This window comes from Dioscorea cayenensis, chromosome 15 (genome assembly GCF_009730915.1).
Source record: "Dioscorea cayenensis subsp. rotundata cultivar TDr96_F1 chromosome 15, TDr96_F1_v2_PseudoChromosome.rev07_lg8_w22 25.fasta, whole genome shotgun sequence".
Taxonomy (NCBI): domain Eukaryota; kingdom Viridiplantae; phylum Streptophyta; class Magnoliopsida; order Dioscoreales; family Dioscoreaceae; genus Dioscorea; species Dioscorea cayenensis.
This window is the reverse complement of record NC_052485.1, coordinates 4,019,248-4,031,100: the sequence shown is the minus strand read 5'-3', so window position 1 is coordinate 4,031,100 and position 11,853 is coordinate 4,019,248. Positions and strand designations below refer to the sequence as shown.

Below are 11,853 nucleotides of genomic sequence, written 5' to 3'. Positions count from 1 at the left end.
GTCTCTCTATCAACTGTTAGATTTAAATTCAATATTTCAGATCCACTATGTAAATAGTGTGATATCAACTGTAGTTATTCAATAGTATAGCCAACAGTTGTATGAGCAATTTTGTAAATAGTACTATAAAATAGTGCATCTATTTTCAACATAATACAATACCGTGGGAGTACTATTTATCATTGTTGTTGTTTAATCTCTCTGCAAATGTCCGTGGAGAAAATATCGGTATATATATATTAAATTATTAATTATTTTATTAAAAAAATATAAAAATTATATTTCAAGTCCAAGCAATAAATAGCAATATCAAATTTTTAGGTAAATATGTAATAGGAGAAAATAACAAAGGCATATGCATAATTTTAAAATTTTTGTATATATATATAAAGTAATGAATGAATGAATAAATAAATGAGGGAAAACTCCTAACACAATGTTCACACAAATATAGATATGATATATTAATCGATTGATTTAATATTGAAAATGGGTATTCGGGTCAAATCAAATTTTTGTTATTTATTTGTTGTCGGGCTTGAAATTCAAGATGCGAATAATAATATATAATAAATGTGAGACTTTTTATTTTATATTTTTCTTTTTGGACTTCTAGAGAGGAAAGTTAGGAACATTATCCAGTGAGCAGGAGGAAGTGTACTTGCAAAATGGGTGATATTTTTGATTTTTCTAAAGAGGTCAAAAAGAAAAGTCAAAATATTTTTAGAATAAAAAACACATAATCAAGTCTTAAAGGAAATGTTAGTAATGTAATGATGCAAGCATATTTGCTATTAAAAAGCAACGGAGAAAGTTAAAAAGTTGGCATTCTTATGCTTTGACTTTTGTCCTTCGTTGTGGATGAAATCAGCACAAGTTGAATTGATCTTCCAATTGTGGCTCAAAAAGGTCTGTTAATTATATATATATATATATATATATATATATATATATATATATATATAATGTTTCTAAGTAAATAATTAATTTTTAAAAATTTAAGAGCATATAATGACAACCATTAGATTATGATTTAACCATTGCTATATATAAAAGTGATATATAGAGTTTACTATTGATTAATGTGTTTATACACCCTTAATTATAGTTAAATTAGATATTTTCCTCGGCTTCGCATCGGAATCGGTATTTTATGAATTTGCTATTAAAATTTTTCCTTGAAACGCTCTCGGAGTAGATTATACATCTACTTTAATAATATATATAGATATTATGTGATAGTAGCTATTAAAGTACTTTGCACAAATGATACATACTTAAATTTAAAATTTAGAGACATCTATATATATTCAATTTTTATAAAGTACTTTATTTATTAATTTACTAACTTTAATTTATGGAAAACAATAGTACTACATGATGTATGAGTGGAGAAATTTTTGTTATTGATGAAAGTGTGATGGAGTAATATCTAAAAGACAAAAAAGCTCACATGTTGTGAATTTCTTTTCTCGTAAAAAAATTTATGATATTTGAAGAACAAGAATTGACATATTCTATGCCAACAATTACTATGAGTTTAGTGAAGAAACGAATTAAAAAATATTGGTTTTATCAAAATAAATAAATAAGATTTATAATTATTTGATTTTTCTTGTTTTTTTAGGATGAAATATGAACTAAATACCTTCATGTAAAACTTCAATATATATATATATATATATATGTAAACACTAAAAAAAATTGAAAGCATATACCTCCAATTGAATTTTTAAATAATGCTTTGTAATTTAGTTCATTGACTTGTTTTATTCTTGCTCGGATGCATAGAAGATGAACAAGCATTTGTAATTGTATTATTTTAATTTTTTTCATCATTTTTTATTTATTTTTTATTATGCACACATACATAAGTACTAGACTAACTAGAGGTCTTCACATATCCTAATGGATAGCTCTAGTTTCATATAATTGAAGTCCATGAATAAATTCTGAGATGGAATTTTATATTTTAGTTTCATATAATTGAAGTCCATGAATAAATTGAAAACATTTTTCTAGTTAATATAAAAAAATCATTTACATGTAAATCTTTCGAAAAGTTGAAAATTATGTCAATATCTTAAGAAATAATATATTTGCATATGCAGTTTATATAATTTTCTTTTTTTTTATAAGGATATTTACATAATATGTTCAAATATTTTCAGATATTTTTATAAAATTATGAACGAATTTGATGTTAATTATTACATTTCTCTTGGTTTTAAACCACTTTCACCATCTAAACATTAATTTTTGATGAAATTAATTTTTTTTCACCACTTTAATTTACTATTAGGTTGTGTTTGATTACCTTTTTTTCCCCTGGAAAAATTTTCTACGGGTCATTTTTCAGGTAAATAGGATGTTTGTTTGCCAAAATTTTCCGTGGAAAATTTTTCCACAAACTCTATCACGTGACCATTTTTTCCCTCAAATCAATGGAAAATTTTTCCTACCTCCACCCGGAGAAAAGTTTCCCATGGAAAACATAAGGGATATGTGAAAAAATAATGTGCGATTGAAATATTTAAAATAACTTTTTTTAAAAAAATTTAAATGTAACTTTTTCCAATAAAAATTAATGTAATCAAATAACAAATGAGGTTTTTTCCATATTTTCCGTGGAAAATAAGAGCAATCAAACAACAAAATCTGAATTTTCTATAGAAATTTTTTGATTTTTAGGTAGAAAATAATGCCAATCAAACGACTATTTATTCATGTTCCATGTAAAATTTTTCCATGGAAATATATTCCATGGAAAATTTTTCTTTTTCAGCCATTTTCTTTGTTCGTAATCGAACACAACCTTAGTAAAAAAAAACATATTTTTAGGTTGTGTTTGATTGTCTTTTTTCCTTAGAAAAATTTTCTACGGGTAATTTTTCAAGCTAAATAGGCTGTTTATTTGCCAAAATTTTCCGTGTAAAAATTTTCCACAAACTCTATCACGTGACCCTATTTTTCCTCAAATTAGTGGAAAAGTTTTTCTACCTCCACCCGGAGAAAAGTTTCCCAGGAAAAACATAAGGGATATGTGAAAAAATAATGTGCGATTGAAATATTTAAAATAATTTTTTTAAAAAAATTTAAATGTAAGTTTTTTCTTTTCTTAAATAATATTTTAAATAAATTTATCCATTGAATAGATCCCGTGGCATTTTGATGGTAAAATTAGCGTTGTTTATAATTTTAATAAAATTTTAAAAAATAGACTAATATAGAAGTACACAAGTTATTGTAATTTACAGACCTCCTAAAGATAAATTTCTCCAAAAATATATATATATATATATATTCCTTAAACTGAAGACCATCACACTCGTAACTCGTAAGGCACGAAAGGAATCCGCTTGGGCAAAGGAAAAATATATATATATATATATATATATATATATATTCCCAAAAAATATATATATATAATATTAATAAAAATCTATTATTATTTCAATTACAAAATATTTAAAAATTTTAAAAATTATTTTTATTAATGTTAAATAAAGTCCAATCAGTTTAAACAAACTTCACTCCCATTAAATAATTATTATTCCCATATCCCTAAATTTTAACCTCACACTTTCACTCTCAAATGTTGTAAATATAGAATTTTAAATTTTCAAGGGAAATATACATAAAACCCAGAAATAATCACTTGTTTTCCACGGAACACCAGTGACACTGGGCCGTACATTCAAGATCCAACGGTCCAAATTCACTGAACTCCAACGTTTGGTCACTCTATAAAGCAAGCAACTTTCTTGCCCAAAAGGAACGATAATCCTCATCTCTGTCTTTCTCCTTCGCTGCTTCAATGGAAGCAATGGCGACCTTCTCCTCCCTTCCAGCTCTCTTCTCTCGTCCTCCTGTTCGCTTCTTGGCTTCCCTTTCCATCCCCTTCCTCCCAAACCGTCGCGTGGTTGGTCGCCGATTCCGAAATCTCCGCTTTGTGTTTACTTCTTGCTCTGCCGATCGGGTCGTGGCGCGGCCGTCTTCGGAGTTTCGGAGAAAGAGTTCCGTCGCTGGACACGAGGATGAGAAGCTCCGAGCACTCCGGGCGTTGTTTTCGAGGCCGGGGATTGGGATTGATGCCTACATCATACCCTCGCAGGACGCTCACCAGGTGGGAATTTCTCTTGTTTTTGATCTGCAGTGTGAATTCTTGGAGAGTCAGTGAGTAATACGCGAGACTTGATTGGTTGGATTAGAAGAAAGTATCATTCTTGGTTCATCGCTAAAGTTTTTTTTTCCTTAGTATGGGAAAGCCATAGTTAGTTCAAAAATTAGGTTTTGGATATAATTTTGAGTGTAATATGCTCTTGTTCTGTTGTATAGGGAGACCAAGGTCTGGTGCAACTGCTATTTCACCAATTATATACATTGTTTTTTTTTAATCATATTCTGTTCTGTGAATGGTTGTGTCTGCATCCAAGAATATTTGTTAGACTATCTAACTCATTACTTATGTATGGTATTTAGTTCTGTCAAACTTTGGAAGAAGTAAATTATGTTTCAGTTTGACCATAACTAACCTGATATAATTGTATAATTGTTTAGTGAACAGTGAACTTGAACTACACTAGGAAACTGTCAGCTCATGTAGTACACTACATTACATATCTTGTCATAAAAAATTGGATGATTAATGTTGTTGGTGTCTGATCATCAGGATATTTTTAGTCACTTAAACTATTGGAAAAACTGAAAATTCAGCATTAAATTTCTGTGTTGCATCCATGTATTCTTGCTATACTCCTGGTTAGAATTTGCTCCTAGTCTTGATGGCACATGTCTATGTTTATCAGACTATTTTTTTGTTATGAAAAACTAATCATTAAACAGTGGAAACTTCTGCCCTGCATCCACATATTCTGTAGTTTGCTACCATCATTTTCAGCCTTTATTTGTAATGCTTGTCAAATATTCACTCTCTCATGGTTTCTTGTGGTTTCCCTTTCTCTATGATTACTTATAATTTGCTTCTTAATGGTATCTTGTGAATGGATCTCTTCGTTTGTTACTTAATTCAAATATATGATTTTCCCAAGATTGTTGTCAACTGTAGAAAAATGCTTATAACAACAATTCAGTAAGGATTTCCCTTTAGATTTTCAGCATAAAATGCTATATTATATGTATTTTCTTTGTAGAGTGAGTTCATTGCTGAATGTTTCATGCGGCGAGCTTATATATCTGGCTTCACTGGTAGTGCTGGGACCGCAGTTGTAACCAAAGACAAGGCTGCTCTTTGGACTGATGCTCGCTATTTTCTTCAGGTTCTGCCCCTCCTCTCCCACATGTTCATTCCAGACTTTCTGAATCAGTATGAGGATTATGTTTCTAGAAACTATTGAATAATTATACTTTTGACCTTGATGGTTAGGCTGAGAAGCAGTTAGGCTCTGACTGGATTGTTATGCGAAGTGGGAACCTTGGTGTTCCTACAACGATTGAGTGGCTCAATGATGTGTTGACTCCTGGTTGCAGGATTGGCATAGATCCTGTGAGTTTCTACTAGTCTTATATTGGTTTGCTATGTTACTGTATTAGTTTTTAAAGAATCCATTATTCGTAAAGTTCAGTATGAATGGTTGATCAAGCATCTTGAAGAGAATAAGTATGATTTCCTGTCACAATGAAAGTTAATATGTCTTTTATTCAAGTTCAAGCTGCAAGGGAAATTTTTTACATCTGATTTTAATGTCACTCCTACTTCGGTAACTTGAAGGGAGCAGTATCTTTTCTCATCTGATGCTACCGATGAACTGAAAGAAGCAATTTCCAAGAAAAACCATGAACTAGTTTTCCTGTATGATATCAATCTGGTGGATGAGATCTGGGGAGATTCCAGGCCAAAGCCTCCAATGAAACCAATCAGAGTTCATGAAATCAAGTATGCTGGTGTTGATGTCTCATCAAAACTATCCTCCTTAAGATCTGAACTTTTTGAAGCTGGCTGCACAGCTATTGTTATATCCATGCTTGATGAAGTTGCTTGGCTCTTAAACCTGGTAACTCTTCAATGAGATTATCTTCCTTCAAGTAAAATTGTGAATGGCTATTTAATTATTTTCTTTTTAGTGTTTATTTCATGAATCAAATTCAGTGTGATAATGAATGCAAATATACTTGAGAAAGGTTCAAACTCTTAATTTTTATTGAATGTGACATATTATGAACTTGTATTTGTGTTTTGACTTGGTTTAAGTAATTAAGCAGAAAGGAATCTAATAACTTACCCTTGTGCTGAACAATTAAATGTTTGTGGAGACATCATGATCATGTTTTTGCTTCTTGGATCTGCTGAGATGTCAGCTTAACAAAGACACACAAAAAGGTTAAAACAGCCTAATAAACCATGTGCATTGTACCAAAGGAAGTAGCAGAAGAATAAGAAAAAGAAAAATCATTAATAACAAGTCCTAGTATGGAGTTTTGTTTAACTTGACTATTTATTAGTTATTGCTATTAGTGCATCATTTCTTGATTTAAGGCCACTTATCAAATATTGATGCTTTTGGTTTGTTAGTGTACTTATGAGTGCATGTCTAATCTCTATCTTCTTGAGCAGAGAGGAAATGATGTTCCACATTCACCTGTGTTCTATTCATATTTGATTGTGGACGCTACTGGTGCTAAATTATTTGTTGATAACAATAAAGTTACTGACCAAGTGATTGCTCACCTGAGAACTGCTGGAGTTGAATTGAGGCCATATGAAGCCATTCTTTCTGAACTTGAGAGGTAGTAAACTTTCCTTACATGATTGTTGCATTCTCGGACCCAAGTTGTTGGCAATTGGCCAAGATTCATACATCCATGACAGTTTTGTTTTATTTCTATTATGCATTAATTGTTTTCCACGTTTATTATCATGCATACCATGTGGTAATGGTTTCAGAAAATTTGTTTTGGCAATGTAATGCGAAACTAACAAAAACATAAGGACCTGTTTTTGGAGAAGGTATTGGATTTAAAGTAACAGATTATTTCATTATCCTGTTGGCGTTGGATCATATAATTCTTAGCTTAATTACCATCTTCCAGTTTGGCTGCAGAAGGAGCAAAACTCTGGTTGGATTCGTCAACTATGAATGCTGCAGTTGTGAACATATATAAGTCTGCTTGCGACATAAATGGAAGATTTGTAGAAAAGGTAAGACAGAAAACAAATCAAGTACAATCTCCAAGTATGTAAAAAATAAAAAAATATAAAAATCATAATGCTTGGTCACAGGGGCTTGCTGGACTCTACAGGGCTTCACCTGTTTCCATAGCCAAAGCTGTGAAAAATGAGTCAGAGCTTGAGGGAATGCGCAATTCACATTTGAGGTAAGTGGCGTGAACTGTTTGTTTGATTTAGATTTGCTTGGATTTCTTCAAATAAGCATGCATGTGCAACTATATTACACACGGGGGCTTGTTCTGCACTCATAGAAATGAGCATCTTGACAAAATATGGGCATGTCTCTCGATTTTATGTTAATGCTGAGGAAAGTACATGTACCATCTAGAACATGCATGCACACGTAAATCTTTTCTAAAAGCATTAATTAAAATCTTTTACAGAGATGCAGCTGCTTTGACAGAGTTTTGGGCTTGGCTGGAAGAAGAAATTAGTAGGAATGCAGTTCTAACAGAAGTTGAAGTTGCTGATAAACTACTTGAATTTCGGGGAAAGCAGGCTGGTTTTTTGGAGACAAGCTTTGATACTATTAGTGGTATTGCATCCTTCGTGTTCCTTTATGCCAGCTTTATGTAATTTGCTGAAGTCCAATAAACTTTTAAACTAAAATGTTTATCTTGTAGGTTCTAGGATATTGTTGGTTTTGAATCACACAATTGTGTTAATTTGTGCCACCTTTATCTCTATTTTCATGACTATTAGAACCAGATTCAAGTCTGAACCATTGACCTTGCATAATCCGCATAGGTTTTCTGTTTGTCATGCATTTCTTTGAGTTGGTTTTCCTTTTAGGTTTTATGCTTGGATTTGAAGGGTTTGGCCTTGTTTTACTCTGTGGTTTAGTTATTTTTTATTAACTGCTTCAGGATATGGTGCAAATGGTGCTATCGTACATTATAGGCCAGAACCAGAGAGCTGCAGTATTGTTGACAGCAAGAACCTTTTCCTATTAGATAGTGGTGCTCAGTATGTTGATGGGACCACTGATATAACGAGGACTGTACATTTTGGTGAACCTTCTTCACGCCAAAAAGAGTGTTATACAAGAGTATTGAAGGTACTTGGTCTGAACTTATATAACAGGTTCCTGAATTATCTCACCTCCTGCATTGTTTGTAATGTGCTAGTGGAATTGTGAGATGAATTTTTTTTTCATATATTCTCTAATTTTGTTCATTTTTTTCAAATAAAAACAGGGCCATATTGCTCTAGATCAGGCCGTATTCCCTGAAAATACTCCTGGTTTTGTCCTCGATGTGCTGGCTCGTTCTTCCTTATGGAAAGTTGGGCTTGATTATCGTCATGGTATTATTGTTATTATCATTTATTTATTATTATTATTTTTTTCATTCATTTCTTCAAGGACTTACTTTTGTGGAGCGTCTACATGTGCTTTTGTTTATGATTGAAGGGACTGGCCATGGGGTTGGAGCTGCCTTAAATGTCCACGAAGGCCCTCAGGGTATAAGCTTTCGGTATGGAAATTTCACTACGTTGCAGAAGGGTATGGTAGTCAGCAATGAACCAGGTTATTATGAAGACCATTCATTTGGTATTAGGATTGAGGTATTTTTTCCTGTACTCTTCCTGCATATCACTTCTCAATGTTGTGTCTCGCAGTTACAGTATGTCAGTATGATCGGAATGCATCAAGAAAGCTATATACGAACCTCATGTACCTTACAGTTATTGACATGCCCTTTGGAAACCCAAGGGAGGGTGTAAACATCTGCCAAGTTAATACCAAGTTAAAGATAAAGCATATAATCTTGGTCTAACATTTTTAAAATTGCTGATACAGTAATATAGGGTTATTAGTTGAACAGAAAGTGAGCAGAAAATCATCTCTAGGTATTTATGTAATATATAACTTTGTTAAAGTTTTGACTATTTTCTATTTCTACACACTTCTGGAATGGTATGTAGAATGTTGTTGTCATCAGTGCTGATAAACGCTTTAAGTTACTATTTTATTTGCTTACTACCAGGTCTTTTATCCTACTATTTCTGAGTGTTAGATGTACATGGTACGAAAGTGGCACAAACCCGATGGGTAATACTTGTGGTTTCTTTCAGTGACTGAAATCTCTCTTTTCTGGAACATTTTTTTTACAGAACCTCCTGTATGTGAAAGAGGCAAATGTGCCAAATCGCTATGGAGGAATTGGTTATCTTGGTTTTGAAAAGCTTACTTTCGTTCCTATTCAGGTAAGTTGAAGATTATCTTTGATTATGATTCTATGAATATGGTTCCTCTAAACTGCATCTTATTGGATGATAGATGGCCTGGTTTCTACATTATTAGTGCTTTGATTCTGAGCTCTTCTATTGATATGCCAATAGTTTTAAGAAAATTTTCAAATTTTTGATGATTTAGAATAAGATAATTAGCTTTTAGCTAATGTAACCTAAAAGTTATTGATCCTTTCAAATAGTTCACTCTGCCATAGTTAGCAGTTGGGCATTTATGCTTATACAGTAAATTCGAGTTGGTTTGCAGAGTCCAACCCTACTTAAAGTGCCTCTTGGCTTGTTAGAAAGCTTTCAGTCCATAAGCTGGGTTTTTTGAATTTTTTTTAACAAAAAAAATTTCTTTTGCGGAGTTTTTCCTAAAGTACTTATTTGGGCTGTGCATTATTTTGTAGAGCAAGCTGATTGAGCTGTCCCTTATGACCCCTGAGGAGATCAGTTGGCTCAATCAATACCACTCACAAGTGTGGGAAAAGGTGAGTTACTTATGGTTTTGAAAATTAAACTACCATTGCTTCTGTTGGTGATTTCTCCCACTCATACACATCTTATTTACATATTATCTGTCACCTTATAATCATAAAATTATTGCTGCCGGAACATATGTTAATATTTTTTTATGAAGAGTCCAAACTTGAGAGAAGATTTGGATTATCCTAAACAAGTCAAGTTTATTGTAGAAGTCGTAACACTGGTCCTACTAGTGTTGGAGTTTATGAAGACTGTAAATTTGAGAAGATTTTCGCTAGCTAGTTTTCAACTTTTTGAGTTTCTATTCGTTTGGATATGATGCCTGACCAATATGGGGTAGTTAATTATATTTATCAAATAGACTTCACACCCCATGAAAGCATTAAAATTATCTAGAGACAGTGATTTTAGTGATATGAAAAATAGTTAATGTAAGTTGGAAAGTTCATTTAATAGTAAATTTAGTTTGTACAATTGACATTGATCACAATTGGACAAATCTATTTGATTTGAGATCTATTAGATTCAAATCAAGCATATTATTTGGACTCGATTCAACTCAAGTTTAAGCTAATATTTGATATCATGTTAGATGCAAATCAAACATATTATATTAATAACTCGAGAGATCCTTGCTATTGTATTTAGATCCATATTTACTAAATTACCTGATATGAAACTATTAAGATAGTTTGATAAATGTCAACCTTGTCCTCTTGAGAAACACAAGCTGGTGTTTGTTGGATTTTAACCTGCTGCTTTTTTTAACAAAGTTATCTTCACCACTTAAAGTATGTGCCGAATGATACAAAATGTTTCATGGCATTTGCAGGTCTCACCTTTGGTAGATGGCTCTGCTCGCAAGTGGCTTCGGAATAACACCCGGCCTCTACCACATTAACTGTGTGCATCATCAATTCAAATCTTATTCATCTTGACATGATAAGGTGATCTGTTTTTACTCAAGTTCTTGTATTTTAAATCTTTGAAAACACCGGCAATTTATGAGATCGACAGATGGTATCCGCCTTTGACCTATAGCTTTTGTTATCAGCAGCAAGATCTACATGGACTGAAGAAACAAATACATCATCATATTATGTACAGTGGCAGGAAATTGTCAATAGAAATTAAGATATATATTTGTATTGTGTTGGTCTATTTATTTGTCAAGAATGAAGACCAAAATTCCTTTGTGTTTCTTTTTATTTTTACTGTTTATTTCCCTTATTTGATTTTAGCTATGAAGTACCAACTTAATTGTGGTTTCATTTATTATTTAAGGTTATGTTTTAATGGAATGAGTTTGTCTTTTAAGAGCTCCTGATATTGTAATATTTATTTATTTATTTATTTATTTATTTATTTATTATTATTATTATTATTATTATTATTATTATTATTATTATTATTGTGGAGGTTACCTATGAACCCATATTTTAATATATTTTTCCTCAAAAGTCTATGAGACAATCAAGTTTCTGATTTAAAAATAAATATTTTGTATTTATTATTATTATTATTATTTAATTTCAAATTTGAAATATAGCTGGGTTTGTTCATTTGGTTGATTTTTTTATAATTATATAAATGAATTCGGTATCTCTCTGTCTCTAACATGTATATATATATATATATATAAAGTAATTGAATCAAGCAAGCTTATTTGTTCACAGTAATTTAGAGGACCAAATCTAGATAGAAGATATTATTATAATTTTTATATTTTACAAATTCATGCTTGTAGATGTTTATTATTATTATTATCACCTTTAATTAACGTAGCCGATTTAATGATTTTATAGTTTTAATAATTGATAAGGTTTCCGTTTTTTAAAGTAATCATTTAAATAGTGATGTCTCAATCAAGCCATTTTAGTCTTTCTTTTGTTATCTTTAATATTGATAATATATATGTTAAAAAAAATTCTTAAAACATTATA

At 31.3% G+C, this 11,853-nt stretch overlaps 1 protein-coding gene across 1 annotated transcript; it reads left to right on the top strand.

The window, feature by feature from the left end:
- Window positions 1–3,780: 3,780 nt before the first annotated feature.
- LOC120277511 (aminopeptidase P2) lies at window positions 3,781–11,227 on the top strand. The gene is made up of 15 exons (XM_039284375.1): window positions 3,781–4,126; window positions 5,154–5,279; window positions 5,387–5,506; window positions 5,739–6,014; window positions 6,575–6,747; window positions 7,051–7,159; window positions 7,241–7,335; window positions 7,573–7,724; window positions 8,056–8,246; window positions 8,386–8,494; window positions 8,601–8,755; window positions 9,305–9,397; window positions 9,835–9,915; window positions 10,743–10,857; window positions 10,968–11,227. Exons 1-14 carry the CDS (start codon window positions 3,818–3,820, stop codon window positions 10,809–10,811), a joined length of 2,058 nt encoding a protein of 685 aa, XP_039140309.1. The 5' UTR covers window positions 3,781–3,817; the 3' UTR covers window positions 10,812–10,857; window positions 10,968–11,227.
- Window positions 11,228–11,853: the final 626 nt, after the last annotated feature.